Source organism: Chrysochloris asiatica, unplaced genomic scaffold (assembly GCF_000296735.1).
Source record: "Chrysochloris asiatica unplaced genomic scaffold, ChrAsi1.0 scaffold00336, whole genome shotgun sequence".
In the NCBI taxonomy this organism is placed as follows: Eukaryota; Metazoa; Chordata; class Mammalia; order Afrosoricida; family Chrysochloridae; genus Chrysochloris; species Chrysochloris asiatica.
Window position 1 is genome coordinate 2292484 of NW_006408854.1, and position 18691 is coordinate 2311174.

The 18691-nt window shown below is 37.0% G+C and overlaps 1 protein-coding gene across 1 annotated transcript; it reads right to left on the bottom strand.

Annotated features, from left to right (window-relative positions):
- Positions 1-15013, bottom strand: ARRDC3 (arrestin domain containing 3). The gene is made up of 8 exons (XM_006875700.1): positions 14515-15013; positions 10671-10752; positions 8121-8268; positions 7032-7134; positions 6388-6644; positions 5267-5429; positions 4825-4979; positions 1-1507 (listed from the first exon to the last, which is right to left on the bottom strand). The coding sequence occupies exons 1-8, from the start codon at positions 14792-14794 to the stop codon at positions 1451-1453; spliced, it is 1245 nt and encodes a 414-aa protein (XP_006875762.1). The 5' UTR covers positions 14795-15013; the 3' UTR covers positions 1-1450.
- Positions 15014-18691: the final 3678 nt, after the last annotated feature.

Here is an 18691-nt window from a genome sequence, read left to right on the forward strand (position 1 = left end):
TTCTCATGTCTAGTAAATGTTCTTTTGGTAATGGAAAAAAAAATATTTTCATTAAAAAATATAAACACAAAAATACAAAAGTTATTATCCCAGTACATATTCTACTATTTTTAATTTTGAAGTCATAGACTTCTCATGTTCCGTTAAGATTGAGCAGGAGAGCAAACATATAACTTGAGCTCTCTAGTCATAATCTTAGCGAATTCCTGCTCATTTAAACACTTTCCACCAGCAAAACTGATTTCCAACATATGTGTTTTGGAGGTAATTAAGTAACTCTCTATAAAAATAAATGCACTTTCCCTCCTAACCCTAGTGACTGCTAAATGTTCATACTTTTTAAATAACAATAAAAATAATATTTTCTAAGAGCAACAGCCCTTAACTCTGCTGGTGCCTGCCATACTGCCTTTCTTTATTCTTAGCTCTGCTAATTTCTTCTCATGTGTATAATGATAAAAAGGGAATGTGGGTGGGTTATCACTTTTGTGTATGTCCCTTTTCCAAATTTCCCTCTCTAAAAGCGAACCAAACAATAACAACAAAAAACTCAACAGTGCAACAAAACACAAATAGCATTCCAACAGTTTGGCAAGTGATGCGTTCACCTGAGATTAAGTGATTTTAGGCAGTCAGTAACAAAATGTTGCTTTGCTGTAATAGTAGAAAGGCAACAAATTCTTAAAAGAAATCAAGAAGGTATACAATCTTGACAAAGTCTCTTATTAAGCTTCCTCCTCTTATCTCTTTTCCCACGTATCTGTTGCGTTATCTACTACAGTAGGCTGCAAAACATACAGCAAGAAGGATTGGCTTGAAGGCATTTGATGTTTGTAAATAAATCCACAATAGGATCCAAGCTGAAGAGGTGATACATGGTCAGCCTAGTAGGACAATTCTGAGCATGTGCATACGCAGGTAAAGTCCAGGCTATATTAAATTAAAAAAAATGTCAGTGCGTTTTTTTCATGTTAAAGTTTTCCAAAGCTTTCTTTTGTTCCTTGTTGTGTTGACCACAAACAAGTTTTAAAAGAGTATCAAGAGTCTGGCATAAATGGAAAAAAAAAAAAAAAAAAAAAAAGCTGTAGTGACATCGAACCGCACAATGTAAGCATTGAGCATGTGCAAATTTCAAGTCAAAGAAGGAAATCATCCCTCTTTTACAACGTGATGTTTTAACACGTATGACCATAGGCTAAGAAGACTGCTCTTAGTATGTGCCAGTTTTAAAGGAGAAAAGCTTAGATCTTCAAGCATGTTGGAGCAGTCCCAGAATGTTGTTGTAGGCTTCTAAAGCATGATTGCTGGTTGTTTCATGTAGTTGCCATTTTTCCGGGCAAAAGCAATTCCACTTCCTCTGAAAACGTGTCTCCAAGATACTGCTTCTGTCCTCAGCCAGGAAGAGATATAGTTCGGAACTCACATCAACTTGATTTAAACAAGTATTTCTTCAACGGGAGGGACATGATGGTCTATCTTCTGTTGACTGATCAGGATTTGGATCAATCTAGAAAGAAATGAGAATAAAACACGATATATAATAAAATCTAGTAAGCATGAAGCAAGTAACTGCAAGTTTGAGTACCAGTTAACAAATGAGAATGAGCATGAAAAGAAGAGTTTGGCAGCAAATTAAACCCTTTTCATATCTGATATGTTATGTGGGAAAGACAAGATGTTGCTGCACTATATGAAGTGCCAGATATTCAATTATTATACTAACAATAGCATTTCTAGAGTATGCCTAAATAGTCCCAGGACTCCTGGTGTGGCCCTGTAGGATCAGCACTGGACTGCGAACCACAAGGTCGGAACTTCAAATCCACCAGCTGCTCCTCAGAAACCCTATACAGGGTTGCTACAGTTAGAGTCGACTTGATGGCACTAACAACAAATAATTCCTATTTCACAACGCTGTTGCTTAGTGTCATCAAGTTGGTTCTGACTCATAGTGACCCTGTATAGGGTTCCCAAGGAGTAGATAGTGAGCTTGAACCACCGACACCTTGTCGTTCAAACTGACTTTGCAGTCCAGCGCATTAACCCACAGTGCCACACCAGGACTCCAACAGCCAATAGTAAAATTTTTTCAGAAAATGTAAAATTTTAGTCAGCACTTAGTAATTTAAAACTCACATGTATAGTGAGAAATATATCACAGCAATGATCTCCTTTTGTAAAGTATCCTTGTCACCCCTTTAGAAAGTGAGTCAATTATCTCTAGAAGCTTTAGAAAGAATACATTTGTATAAATGATGCTATATTTATGAGACAGGGTATAAAACCCAGAAAAGTCTGAAGAATATGAGGGGGCTTTAAAACGTAATGGAATTTTTCCATGAGCTTTTGAAACCGCTATATGTAATGGAAGGAGCTCTGGTAGCGTAGTGATTACGAATCGGGCTGCAAACCACAAGGTCAGCAGTTCGAAACTACCAGCTGCTCCGAGGGAGAAAGATGAGGCGCTCTGCTCCTGTAAAGATTTACAGCCTCGGAAACCCTGTACAAGGGTTGCTATGAGTCGGAACCAACTCCATGGCACATAACAACAACAACATATGTAATGGAACGTAGTGGTTACGAATCCAGTAGCATATTTGTTACGAGTCTGGCTGCTAACCTTAAGGTTAGCAGTTGGAGAAACTATCAGCCATTCCATGGGAGAAAGATGAGGCTTTCTGCTCCCGTAAAGATTTACAGTCTCGGAAACCCTACACAGGGTCGCTATGAGTTGGAACCGACTCCATGGCACATAACCACCACCACCATATATAATGTATATCAGAAAATAATAATGTTGAACCCAAAATGCTGAGACGCTGTTATATCTGTAGTGCACACACATTTATGAAAGTCAATATATTATAGTTGCTTCTCAGGAACAAAGTAAGTGGGCAGAAAAGCAAATTCTTAGGTTTAACACTTTTACTGTAGGATCTTTTGGACAAGAATCATCCACCTGAATTTAAATGAAGGGTAGTTCAAAGTCCTTCAAAAGCTTTAAGTAAAATAAAGGAAAAAAAAAAGCCAAATCACCTTTCTGGTTTTTGATAACTATCTTTCAAAGAATGGACTCCTGGTGAGACTATGTGATCAGCAGTAGACTTCGAAACAAAAGGTCAGCAGTTCAAACCCACTAGCTGCTCCTTGGAAATCCTATACAAGGTAACTACAAGTCAGGACTAACTTGATGGCCCTTTACAACAATATAGAACTTTTTGCCCTCTATCTGGCTCAGTGCTAACAAATTAAATCATACCCTACTCTTACTTTAGGGTTTTAGAACTTTAATTTTCTTAATCACCTTAGATCACTTGAAAATAATTTTACATCAAAAGTTAATAAAACTTAGATTGCTAGTCATTTAAAATGTCTTGAGTAGCCAGATGCCTCAAATCAAACAGAAATGACTGACTTTATACACAAGACAAAAACGTTGTAATAAAAATGATCCAGCTTCAAACAAAAACATTGGAACAAAACTTCAAAGTCCCTTAAGATGTGTACTCTTTATATACATACATTCTGAAATTTCCTTTAATTGCTGTGTTCTCTTGTCCCACCTCCTTGCTTTTATTTTTATACATGTTGTTTTCTCAGTCTAGACTGTTGTACCCTTTAAGGACTATTCATTTGTTAATAGCTACCTCCTCCTCAGGGAATCCCCTTCTGTTTCCCAAGGCCCAGTAAACTGCACCTCAAATGAACTGTGTATACCTATAACTACCACATTTCTGTGCAATAATCTGCTTCTAAGTTTGCTTTTCTCACTAGTCCATAAGCTTTTCCCAAATAAGGGGCATGGTTATTCATTCACATTAGTGCTTATTTACCACTAATACGAAATGAGTGCAAATACTCTCATATATCTCATACGGAATCCTGGTGTGGCGCTGTGGGCTAATGCGTCAGACTGCAAAGTTATTTGAACCTGAACTGCAAGGTCTGTGGTTCAAGCTCACCAGCTGCTCCTTGGAAACCCTATACAGGGTCCCTATGGATCAGAATCGACTCAACAGTACTTAACAACATCTCATATATTGTTGTCAAATGCTGTCGAGTCATTTCTGACTCATAATGACCCTGTATAGGGTTTTTGAGGCTTTAAATACTTACAGGAGCAGAAAGCCTCTTCTTTCTCTTGTGGATACACTGGTGGATTTAAACTGCCAACCTTGCGGTTAGCAGTCCAGTGCTTATCCCTATGGAAATACCTTGCTCCCAATCTAACAGCACAGGGATATTTTAAAGATGTTATTGTAAATATGGTATTTTCCCCTATGATTGTTAAAATATACAAGAATTAAAGTGAAAAAGAACCATAAGTAAGATAAATTCTAGCTATATCAACTCTTGCAAAATACTGTTTCTACCAGTGGTTTGAAATAGGAATTCTTCAAAATTATGTAAGTAATTCACCATAAGGTTAGATCATTATCCGGTTTCCTCAGTAATATAACTGAAAAGTACTATCAGTGTATTAAACCCAGTAAATATTGATATCCCTAATCTTTAAATAATTTTTCTCTGTTGTTTTAGATTACTTGCTTTTGTATTATTGTCATCAAAATAAGCAAAGTGTTGTCAAATGCCCTTGAGTCAATTCTGCCTCATACCGACCCTGTAGAGGGTGGGTTTCCAAGGAGCAGCTGGTGGGGTTGAATTGCTGACCTTGTGGTTAGCAGTCTAGTGCTTACCTACAGTGCCACAGTAAAACTCCAATAATTAAGGTATAACTATATTAAAAAAACAAAAAAAGAAAAAGTGCAATGTTATTCCCCAAGAGAAGCAGCCTAGTTCATCCTTTAACGGCTTGGTGCTTACCTCTGAATAAAGAGGCGGAGGCAAGAATCGAAACTCCTGGATATATGCAAATAGTGGTCCTTGAAGTGCTCTCTCAAAGTCATCACAAGCACTCATTGGTGCAAGATTGTTTCGCCTCTGTTCCTCTGTTACTACTTCTGCATAGCTTGGTGGTGCTGTAGGAAAAAGATACACGCAATTCGAACAGCATGTTCTTATGCATGTCAAAATATACAGAATAACAGGTATTAAAAAGGAATGTCATAGTAAAATAGTAAGTATTTGCTTGGTGATTAAAATTAGGGTAACATATTATTTTAAATGGTATATTAGGGGCACATTACTCTCCTTTTTAGGAAAATACAAACGCTTATCTAGGATTAAAAATATCAGAAGCAAAACTACATTCTAAAAATAAATAAAAATAACAAGGAGATTGGTTTAAATATGATTATCAAATTACCTTCAGGTCTTTCAGGTAGGGATAAACCAAGCCAGTTCATATTCATGCTACACTGACTGCTTACACTTGAGGTTCTGCTACCAAATGGATGTAGAGGAATGGTACCGATGACAAGTGGCAAATTAAGAAACAAATCCATAGCTCCTGGAATATCCACATATACCTACAGTGGGAAAGAATACAGTAGATTTATAATACCAAGTATTAGTAATCTTTCTAAAAACAAATAACTCAATTTTAATGTTACTTGAGACTATTATTTATTTATCTATTTTGATACATGTAATAGACAAGATTATTTTCTTCATTATACGGTAGTATATATATGAGGAATTATTAGTAATTATAATTTATACTTGCTATTAAGAGCCATCAAGTAAGTACCAATTCAATAGTGACCCTATATAGAGTTTCTCAGGAGTGGCTGGTGGATTTGAACAATAGACGACCTAGTGTTTAACAGTCCAGCGCCAAATCATATATATACACATACACACACACACACACACACACACATATATAGTAGTAGTATTGTAGGGACTCCTGGTGTGGCGCTGTAGGATCAGCACCGGATTATGAACCACAAGGTCAGCAGTTCAAACTCACCAGCTGCTTCTTAGAAACTCTATACAGTGTCACTATGAGTCAGATTTGACTCTACGACACTTAACAAACAGTTGCTGTGGCTTAGAGAAAGATGAGGCTTTACTCTTCTACAAAGAGTTTCAGCCTCAGAAATACAACACAGGGTCACTACCAACTGGAATCAACTTGATGGCACTTAATTACATATATATATATACACACACACACACACACACACACACACACACACATACATATATATGGAGTCCTGGTGTGGTGCTGTGGGTTAATGCGCCAGACTGCAAAGCCATTTGAACTGCAAGGTTGGTGGTTCAAGCTCACCAGTTGCTCTGCGGAAACCCTATACAGGGTCTCTATGGGTCAGAATCGACTTGACGGCACTTAACAACATACATACACACATATATATGTAATATACATACACAAGGAAATATAATATCCAAATTTTGGATTTAAAACAAAATGATATCTTTGTAACTTTAAGATTTAAAAATCATCCTTAAATTTTTACATACCATTAGTGAATATTCCACACGAATTATACTACAGTCAAGAATAGAGGGAGAAACTGGTGGAATTTTCAGCAACTTGCCATTCCATGTTTCTGTTTTTCCAGATGATAAAGATTCCCCACGCAAGTTAGCCACAAGCTGTTTCACTTCCTTCATTTTCCCTTTGGCATAGAAGGCCTGTGTTTGGTAAATGGCTGCCTTTGGCACCACCATTCGGGAAGAGCAGTTCTCAATCTCAGCAAATATCTGAATTGATTCACCTATAGAATGAATTTTAAAAATCTGTTAAAATGCAAATGTGTAGAAATTGTTGTATTTGTGAATGTATACTTGTATATAATTTTCACAACATACAAATAGAAAACAAATGTAGATTCTTAATGTTAGAAAGTTCACTAGACTAAATGGATAATATTATATGCACTAAGAATGTAAGTAACTAGACCTACAAAAATTAACTACACAATTATATTACCTATTTGAAGAGATTATATTTCAATTATAAATAAAACTGAGTAAGTATAACTTACTTTATATTACTGTAGAATAATGTATTATGTTTGTATTTTGTAGCAATAGCATAAATTTACACACAAAAGCTAAATGAAGAACAGTTGTTCTTCATGGGACTCTTATTTCATACACACCTGGGGTATAGCCCTTCCTTTCGATTTTGGCACTTAAGGATATTGGGCCTGAGGTACAGAACCAGCAACAGAGAGTCTTTTCTTTTGTGCCTGCTTGGGGTGACTGTAAGAAACAAATTTAAAGAAAAAGATCAGTGTGTAGATTTGAACATATCAAAACATTTAAAAATACAATGCTACATTCTTGGAGAATCTAAAACTAAAAGCATTTATTTATTGTTCTTCCCTGAAGATAAATATATTGTTATTATCATCAAATTGTTTCTGAATGAAACTTAATATAAATATCTATTTAGCCTAATCTTTTTTATTAGGGCTACAGGGTTTAATATCATATCCCATAAGCATACTTTTACCCCATACTTTTTTACATATACAGTAATTCAAAACAAATGGACCACCAAACAACAAAAAAAAACCCTTTCCACAATTCCTTTTAAACTACCTTATAAAAAGGCAGCATAGAAAGAAACTTGGTTCTAATTCCAAATGGTGACATCTTTAAGAATGTGAAAAATTAGTATTAAAAAAAGGGAAAACTGTTCATTTTCAAGATTAATTCTTGTTTGCTTTAAAGATGTTATCATTTGTTTAAACCAAATGTTTCGAAGCTAAATTTGAACTCATCTCTTTAAAAAAATTTCCTTTAAAAAAGGAATCAAATTTTTTCCATAAGAGTGATAAAATCTCCCCAACATTTGACAACTATCCCTATATTGGAATAAAGCAATGCAGTACAAATTTTATATTATCTTCAAATTAAGTGATATTGTTTTAATAATAGGAATATAACTAGTTCCTCTTCTACCAAAATTAACCAGGGAAGAGATCTATTTTTTGTTATTGCTGCTATCTTCTGAGTCAGAGATAGTTTATACAATATACTTGCCTTACTTTTAAAATTTATTTAAAGTTACTATAATAGCAGAAATTTGAGAGTGTTTGCCATTAATCTGTGTACTTTTGATATTTGAAAAATTTAAAAATAAAACCACAATTTAAAACTATAAAGTTTGCATAGTTTTAAGTGATTATTCTTTTGTATCCATATGCCATAAACAAAGAATGAAGAATTCAGTCAATTCTTACCAGTAATGAAGGAGTGTTGATATCTATATGCTCAAAGACTGTAAATTCCTTCTTTAATTTTACTGGTAGAAGCCAAGGCCTGTGCAATTCGGCTTTCACCCAATAGCGCACACTGCCATGTCGGCCTTCGAATGAGGTAGCAAGTGGTCTGTGCAGAATATAAAGGTCAATATATTAATGTTATACCTCCTTCTAGTAATTACACAGTAGGTAAGCATATGCATTAATATTTTGGACTGCTTATGTACCAATGAGGTATCCAACAGTTATTTTTTTTTTTTTTTTTAAGTTTCCAAAGGGATAAGTCATTGGGGAAAAAATTGTTTTCAAGCAACAATATATAATAAATAATTATTATAGAAATTTTACTAAAAAGCAAGAAGAATACAATTCCTTTAAACCAAGAGGCTATAATTAATGCTAGTGGCAAAATTATGAAAGAACAATTAGAAATGAACAATTCTTTTTAAAAATCAAGAATTTAATTTAAAAATAAAATTAAGAATGACTCAACTATCTCTATTGAGAAACTAACTCTAGATAATTCTTAAAACACTCAGACGTAATTCCTTGTAGTGTTCTACTCTTCATTTGTTAGAAACTATTACCTCTTTCTATAGTAACTAATTATGAAAATTTAAAGGACTGGAGTCCTGGTGCAGTATTGTAGGGAAAGCACTAAACTGCTAACCTCAAGGTTGGTGGTTCAAACCCACCAGTCATTACTCAGACCCTCTATACAGGGTTGCCATAAGCCAAAATTGACTCGAAAAGCCAAAACTGACTTGATGGCTCTAACAACAACAATAACAACAAAAGACCTAAAATAGTCATTACAGTTTCAAAAATTTCATTTTTCATAATTCCACAAATCTGAAAAACTGCTTTTACACATTTCTCAGTTTACACGTGTTCTCCTTCTCTGGTCAAGTTCTGTAACTTTATTTTATAGATATAAAAATAAAAATAAATAAATGTACTGATTAATCACTTCTCAATTCACTTAGATACTATTTTTGTACAGGGTCTAATTTTAGGGGATGTCTTTTAAATAATTTTTTTAGAAAAACATACTGTGTTTAGTTCTTTAAAAGGTAGCATGCTAGCTTAGTATAAGAGTAGTATATAGTGGTATTTTTACAAATACTTTTCTAGAGTTTATTACCTCTGACATAACTTTGTATAGCAGAGAAATAAAATATAGAATCTCTTCTAGAATCTTAAAGCTTTATGGTAGTCTTCCAAAGTTTTTGTTAAATGATTTGAATTATATAATATCAAAAAAACCCAAAAAAACTAAATTGTCCACATCTTTTGAAAATATTCAAGCCCAATGCACTGTGGATTAATGCATTTGGACTGCAAAGTCAGTTTGAGCCACAAGAAGGTCAATGGTTCAAGCTCAGTCGCTCCTCTGAAACCCTATACAGGGTGGCTATTGGTCAGAACCGACTCAATGGCACTTTATCTACAGACTTAAAGGATTTCTCTTAGAAAGCAGATTAGGACACTATATTCAAAATGAGACTCTCAAGTAATATCCATAAATAGAATAGTCTGTAAGATACCATTTATAAAATTAACAAATGCAGAATTATGTACATTTTGGGACTTGATACATTCTTATGCAATCTGTTTATCCTCTAAAACAATCAGTACAAGTGTCACCTTGAAGGTTTTTAAATCTATTAAAGGAATTATAGAATAAAGCCTGAATAATCTCTTCCAACAATGCACTATTACATTAAGAATGCACCATATTCCTTTCATACTACCTTACAACCCAGCCTTACATAAAAATATCATTGATGGATGTTTGTTTTTAAGGTCAAGTTGTATTATCTCTTGTGTGACCTCCTCAATAGCTTACTGCATAGAAGCTTTTGAATTTTTATCAAAGGAAGATTATTTCTAAATTCAGGATAATTCTAAATTTTTTTAACCTTCCAAACTTACTGTTAATCGGGTAGCATTAGCAGAAAAAGTGGAACACAATTTGTTTACACTGAAACTACTGAATGAAAGGTTGGACGTATTCTACGTTTTCGAACAGAGTTCTATTGTGTTGCTGTGGGTTAATGCAGTTGACTGCAAAGTCGGTTTGATCTCCAAGGTCAGTGGTTGAAGCTCACCAGCAGCTCCTTGGAAACACTATACAAGGTCACTATGGGTCCCAACCAACTGTCTGCAATTAACAACAACAACAGTTTCTCATGATGCTAAGTGATAATACACTAAGTACTTAATTGTTTGCTATTTGACTAGTACCAGAACTCACTTGTGCTAAATGAAAACACTATTTGTTTTAAAATCCTCATAAACCTTGGAACAGAGCACTCATAATTGAGCTTATATTCTGTAATTTTGCCACAAAGATTAAAAAATAGCTTCTTAAGTTTAAGATATTGTTCTTCTCTAACACGTTCCAGTAATGAAAAGGGTTTTTTTTTTTTTAAACCAAAAATATTTAAATTTAAAATATTTCATTTCCAAAGAGTGCTTTTGACTTTGGATCTTTATGAAACAACACTCTTATTACTATATACTTACGTCTGTGGAAGCTCAAAGCTGAATGCATATTCATGCCTTCCTGAATGAATAGTGTTGAAGCCTTCTTCAGAATTATCATCATCTAAAAGAAAAGGAAAGCAAAAGGCATGTTTAATTAAACCTTTATAAAGTCCTCATGGTCACAAATTTTTAATTATGCTTCTATAACAAGTCATAAGCTTTGGAGTCTGACAGTTGAGTTCTAATCTCAACTTCATCATTTTAAAGCCTTCATCTGCCTAGTTGTAAAATGGGGATAATTAATACTTCCATCCCATAAACGTATCTTAAAAAATGGAAATAACCAAAATCCTAAATCACCTGTGTCTAGTATTAGTATATGCTCAACAAAAGGTTCAGGATTTCAGATCACATAGTTATCTTTGTCTCCACCTGTTTACTTAAATGTATCATATTACAACCATAAGGCTTAAAATTAAAACTGCTCATGTAAACTTTAAAAAAATGATCAGTTTCGGGGAAATGATATCAAAGATGTTCACATAATACACGTTATAATTCCTATAAAACTTTCCCTTAAATAGATGTTGGATTTTTAAAAAGGAGTGACATTGTCAATTTCATAATTGAAATAAAAAATTTATTGCATCTAAAATGTAAATGTTTAAGGAGTTTCTTCATGTGTTTCCTAGCTACAACTAAAAATTTGCATATATACAAATGTAAGTCAGCTACAAAGGATAGCATTTAAAGGGTGCCTGTTTACAGGCAAACACTGTTCCACACCCTTTAAAAAATGAAGTCTAGTAAGATTTTCTAATTGCTACAGTAAGAGATGATCTTCCATTTTATAGCCAATTTTTGTGGTTGAATACTGTATTTTTTTAATGACACGAACATACATGCTATCGAAAATGTTGGGAGGGGTTCCAGATGTTTAAGACAGTTTGCATTCTGCGCTTGACTCATATATAGTTTTCTCAAGATAGAAACCTTTACAGTTAACCACGAGAGGAAGAAAAACTAGTCCTTATCCTTTAACTTTCACCCAGAAAATACGAATATGTACAAAATAGGAAAACTGTGATGCTTCTGTTACAGGTTTTATTAAAAAACATGGTGATTCGTTTACACCTAAGCACTATTTTCATCGTCCCCTGCGCAAATCTTCTCACAGGATTCCTGCACCAAAAACTGGCTAGTGAGTTGGCATCCGTTTAAATTGTCTCCCCTCAAAGGTTCTCTAAGTTTGCCTTCCTCCCCTTTCTTCCCTCCTTGCTTCCTTTTTGTGCCAGCTCAGCAGTCTCATTGAGAGCCGCCGCGGCGGAGGCGCAGTGGTAAACAAGTACAGGGCTGTCAATCAAGAACTAGACCGGAGCAGGAGAGGACCGGCCTAAACCGGCGCGAGCAGATCCCAGCCGGCCCGCCCGCGCGCCGCCGCCGCCGTCCGCGCGCTATACATACGGCATATGTCGCGCGCGCGCGCAGCCTAGCCTGCTCAACAGGGGCGGGGCGAGTGCGCGACGGCGCTTCCGCTTTACACGCCCCAGCCTGTGACCGGTTCGATCTGGCTTGGGCCACCCGGACACCTTTGCAGTCAGCGGGGAAACTGGAGTGGTTAAGGAGGAGGAGTGGGGGTGGGACGAGAAACAATTGTGGGACCGAAGACTGGCCAAGGCCCTCACCCAGATTTCGATGCTAGGAACATAGCTGTTATTGGCCAACCTTTGCCATTCCTCCCCTCCAGTCAAATCTAGGTAGCTGACCTAGTATTTGGGGGAATAAATACACATTGCTTCACCTTAGAAGAAAACAGCCGCTTTCACAGAAGCCGCATGACACTTGCACTTAAAAATGGGGTTCTGCTACTCTGCCACTCAACCTTGAGTAGAATTTCCAGCAAAAGTTGCGTTTGGCATCTTTTAGGCCAGTGGAAGCTTCTTCCCTTGGTCTGATGAAGCCGGAATTTATTTTTTTGGTGCCCCAAAAGCCGAAGCTAAGGATGAGAACATGACGTAACACAGGCCCGGGGGCGGTGGGGCTCCAAATGCCCCGGGAGGGACGTGAGCTGAGGCGGAGGTGGCAGCTCAGGAGGGACCTTTACCGGCGCACGCCGGTTTCTAGCCTCGCCCCAAAGCCCACTCTCCCCACCCGCACGCACCCAATCCAATCAGCTCCTGGCATTGCCTTAGCAACAGGCTAACAAAACCGGGCTCCGCCTATCGCTAGCCGCCCGAGGCGGGGTCTCAGATACCAGGCTAGTTTGAGGTCCCAGTTTTAAGTCATTGAAACTATTCCGGCTAAGCGCTTGTCCACACTTTGCAGGGGGGTTAGGGGCATCTCATGGGGTTTGGTACACATAGTTTCCTTAACAAGAAATCATAAAGCAACTAATAAAATTGTGTTTGTCCCCATAGTCATTGTTCTAATTTGCATCGCACGTCTCAATTTCTTAAAGAAAAACCTTTGTTTCTTCCTACCCATTTTATGAAAGGCTGCAATCTTCTGAAAGATTCACACACACAATCTCAAATACCAGGACTGTCATTAGGCATTTACATTTTGTATTAGAGTTACTGCTTGGAGAGATTAATAAATTATTTCAGGATGCAATATGTAAAATCATGAAAGCCCTATTAAAGAAGAGACCACCTTAATTTCCCTTTTTAAAAAAAATTAATGCTGTAACTCAAATCATACTTCATTTCTACACTTGCCACATAGTTCAATTAGCACTTCCCCGGAGATGTATATATTGAAAATAAAAAATGTGGCAAAAATGTACCTCTATTTGTGACAAATCGTCAGTATTTGAACAAAATGCTGCATTAAAAAGGAGAAGCACAAAAATTACATAACCAGTTTTAACATTATATTCTTCTTGGGTTAGGAATTAAGTCATCGCCACCACCTGACGCGTGTAACCAATCTGCTGAGAGCAGAACAAGCGCCCCTCCTCACCACCCCCCAGAACTGGTCCGAAACAGGATTGAACCGCTTCTAACAAAGGGTGGAAACTTAGAAAAACAAGCTTAGAGTCTTCTATATTTTCACAATATAACCATTTAAACAATAGATTGAAAATCTCAGGACCCCCTTCTCCCTTTGACAACCCTTCATTTCCCTTTTCTGAGTAAAAATCAAATCCAATGTGCCTAATACTTTTCAATTCCATTTGACTGGCACGGATTTCATTGAATGCACGTTCCAAAGTTACACATGATGCTCGGAAAAGAAAATTACTGATCCCAAATGGCTTCTAAAGCTGACTAGAAACCTACCATAATGGTAGATAGTGTCCTTAAAATAAGGAGTGCTTGATGTAAATTTCTCACGAAATTGGAAAGAATAGGTGGAAAAAACACGTGGGGAGTTGATACCATATGTCAAAATAAGCCATGGGAAACCCTTTATCAGAGAACAATGATCAATCTTTAAAGTCTTATGCATGTCACAATTAAAAATGAAATATACCTACTAAGCCACTTAATAGCGTTCCATTTCTTCATTGAAACTGTTTTTAGAGGTAAGGCTGTAATGTAAAAGGAGAAAATCTAATATTGGGCTGCATTTTTAAGCAATTCACTTGAAAACATATTAGTAAAATTATTTAATAGGATTTAAACAGAATTTCTAAGTAAGGTGCAAATGGATTGCAAGTGCGTACTAGAGGTAGTTTGCAGTCACTTTGCAGATGCCTGCATGCATTATGGATAATAGACGATGAATGTCAAGGAGAATCCAAATCTCCCAACTTTGTTAGCCTCAATCAAACTGCTGTGTGTTATACTTAGAAATACAGTTACATTAATTCAGAACAAAATGAAAATTACTGTTCCAAAGAAAACGGGTTTAGTGACTTCTGGATAATAGACAAACTTACCTCTTTCGTGCCCAATTAAGATGTCTTTATGGTTGAAATATTCTACTTCTTCAGTGTAATTCTGTGTATAGGCAGTATTGGAGCCGGCGTTTCTAGATTCAGTCCATCGTACTTTCGCATGTCCTCTTGCATGAATTTTAAGAGATTTTACTCTGATTTCCCCAGTAACTTCTAAATTCACCCTTCCTGAGACTGTATCCCCACTAGAATACACAGGGACATTGCTGTCATTAAGACAGTCAAAGCTTATTGTCAAACTCTTAACCTTTCCCAGCACCATGTTTATAACAAAATTTATAAAAATATAATGTAAGACAGAAAAAAAAGTCAAGATCGCATATAAAATGTGATCTTCACTTAACACTGATCGATTTTTGCCGTGCAAAAAGCTTTCAGGCAGGATCAGAGATTCTTTACAAATAGTTCATTGAGATTTCTTTTAAAAAGTCAGGGCAGCAGTAGGGCTGCTGCTCCGCGATCCAGCTCTTCTCAGTGGTCTTGGTACAAAGACGGGCGGCTGAAGCCTGCCAGCTCACTTTAAGAGCAGCTTTGTGGAAAAACAACCCCAGTGCGCACGCGCACGCCGCGGCTGCTGTCCGCCCTCCTTGCGCGCCCCCTCCCGCGCCGCGCCGCGCCGCGCCGCGCTCGCTCCCTAGCTTGCTCGCTCGCGGGTACTGTAGGTGTCGAGTTAGGGGAAGGAGACTGCTGCTGTTGGGAGGCTGAACATGACTTCTCTTCATTGTGGGCTCCCATTGGTAGGCAGGCTACCGTAAACCTTCGACTTGCTATCTCGGTTCCCTTTCCGAGTACACTGTAATACGAAGATAGGACAGAGGGGGCCATTAGGGGACAAGGGCTGGGTGGGGAACTGTTTCCAAAGCCAGCTGAGGATAAACTGCTGAGTGACCGGCCGAAAGCGTGCGTTACCAGCACTGCAGGGTTTTGCCAGCTGCCTGGATGGGAGGAGGAAAAGTGATGTGTGTAAAGCGAGATGGAGGAAGGGGTGAAACCGGTTGAGCAAGCGGCTGGTTACCGAGCACAAGCTAATGAATTTCAAAAGAAACGTAATAAAAAAACAGACAAGAATTATTCATTGCCATGAGCATTTTTGACTTGAAGGGTGTTTGTTGGTGTATAAACCAGTACTTTGTAAGCAGGGTGGAAATGAACTCAGTGGAGGCCAAAGGATCAAGAAAGGAAAGCAAATCTGCCGTCCAGTCGATTCTGACTCATGGGGACCCTATGGGGCAGTTCTACTTGTCCCATAGGGTTTCTGAGGCTGTAAACAAGCAGACTGCTTCATCTTTTTCCTGGTGGGTTCGAACCATGCAGTTATCAACTTAGCGCTTAACCCATTGCCTAACCAGGGCTCCTTGAAGAAAACAAGTATAATTTATTCGGTAGGGTTTGCTTTCTTCTCAAAACTGCTTTCTCTCCCATCTCCTAATTAGATAGCAACAAAAAACCACCAGGTTGTTTCCATTATGACACTGGGGTGTGGAGCTGGGGGGTGGGGGGTGGGAAGCTTGACCACTTCCTTGAAAGGGGTGGGGGGAAAGTCTTTTTAAAATACTACTTAACTAGATTTGCAGGGTATGCCATGATTAAGACTTCTGTGCCCAGAGGAGTAAGAATAGAATTTGGCCTAAAACAGTGCCACTTTATAAAAGGCAACATGACATAGTGGGTTTAGCTGACACATTGTTTACAACAAACTAGAAAAATCTTGGTTAGAAATAAGTGTAGCATGTAAAATGGCTTTAAAAGCATGATTTGATATCGAAACAGGGCTTAATTCTGAAAGATTTTAATTTTCAGTTGAGAGCACTGATCTGTTCAACATAATGTTTCTCCTATCTTAAAACATATGCACTTTTCCTCCCTTTTTTGTAAATGTCTTGGTAAAAAATTAGTTATGCTTTCATAAAATCACACTGGAATTCAAAGCAACAGAATAAATTCATTTAGACTATTGGCAATCAACAGAACTGCTTATAAAAATATCAGACTAAACTTAGACCGGCAAATACACAAGTAGTTTGGAAGACTTTTGATTGTCCATATTTAAATATTCTATTTTGTGCATTATATTTGGATACATTGAGTATATGAGTCATAATTAAACATTGATCTTGATTTTTCTGAACAATTTTGTTGTATTTTAGTTAAGGTAATCTCTTGAACAGAACAACATTATATAGAGAGTATAGATATACAAACTATTTGGCAGGCCATTTATCTCTGATAGAGTTTGCATTGTTTTGCTTGAAATTATGAATCTGTATTTGTTGAATGGGAAAAAAAGTCTTTTTTACCTCTTGGTTGACACCTGGTGGAAGTTTAGTTAAAAGTGCTTGGGACCTGATACTAGCTTTGACAACAGATACAATTTAGGTTTTCTCGCCATCTAGTGGTAACTTTGTTGAATTGGTGGAAGTGTCAATTTTTCCTCATCGTTAAGGTCAAATGACATTAACTGAGCTTTCAAATGAAACAGAACAAGGAACTGGATTTAAAAGTGCTGTTTTAAATGAGGAAGATATCACTACTAAATTTATGTTTTAATTATTATGTGCTAGTGAACAACGCTCAACTTAGCAGTTTCTTTATCTGTTGCTGTGATGCTGGAAACTATGTCACTGGTATTTCAAATACTAGCAGACTTACCCATGATAGACATGTTTCAGCAGAGCGTCTAGACTAAGGTAGACTAGAAAGAAGGGTGATGATCTACTTATAAAAATGTGATCTTCTAAAATGTGTATCTGGTGAAACCCTTATAAGTAAAGCATTGTCTTATACAGTGCCGAAAGACTCTGAAACTTGCTCTTAAACATAGAGTAGCTACAGCAATTGGAAGAAATGATGATGTAATGGAGCTTAACAGAAGATTTGAAAGATTTCCAAGCTGCTCGGTACGACAAAGTAAAGTATTATAATGCAATGTGCAAATACCTGGAGCTAGATTACCAAACTATAAAAACACATTTGGTAATTTTCAATATGCGAGAACAGAATAAAAAAACTTTAATCTTTGAAATGCAATATTGAAGGATTCCATGGATAAAATATTGGCTGATGCAAAAAGCATCAAAAGAAGATAGAAGTACACAGAGTCACTGGATCAAAAAGAGTTGGTTAACAGTCATTTCAAGAAGTATCATATAATCAAGAATGAATGATGCTGAAGAAAGAAGTTGAAGCTGCACTGAAGGCATTGGTGAAAAAACAAGGCTCCAGAGTCCTGGTGTGGCGCTGTGGGTTAATGTGCCAGACTACAAAGCCATTTGAACTGCAAGGTAGGCGGTTCAAGCTCACCAGCTGCTTCTCGGAAACCCTATACAAGGTCGCTATGGGTCAGAACTGAATCGTTGGCACTTAACAACAACAATAACAAGAATTGATGGAATACCACTTAGGATGTGAAACATTAGAAGGGTTCACTTATCAATGTCAGGAAATTTGGAAGATAAGGTTCATATTCATGCCCATTCCAAGAAAGGTCATCCAACAGAATGTAAAAAATATTGCATACTATTATTAATATCATAAGAAAGTCATATTTGCTGAAGGTAATTAAAAACTGGGTATAGCAGTTCATTGACTGGTAATTTCTAGAAATTCAAAAGACGGACTCAAGAGGATGTGGAATAAGGAATATCATAATTGATGTCAGATAGATCTTGGCTGAAAGCAAAGGATGTGATAAAGATTATGCAAAGGCATTCAACTGTGTGGATCATTACAAATTATGGGTAACGTTATGAAGAATGGGAATTCCAGAACACTTCATTATGCTCATGTGGAACCTGTACGTAGGTCTTGAAGCAGATGGAACAAAACAAGAGGATACTGTGTGGTTTAAACTCAGGAAAAGTAATACCAGGATTGTTTCCTTTCACCATATTCATTCACTCTGTATGCTAAATGAGGACCTTGTAGAGAAGAATAGGGAATCAGGTTTGGAGGAAGATTCATTAATAACTTTGTGTGGCACTGTAGAACAAGCCCTATACAGGGTCGCTATGAGTCGGAACCGACTTCACAGCACATCATCACCACCACCACCACCACCATAGATTGAATAAGTGCGGTGAAAGAATACAACCTTGACTCACACCTTTCTTAATTTTAAACCATTCAGTATTCCCTTGTTCTGGTCGAACAACTGCCTCTT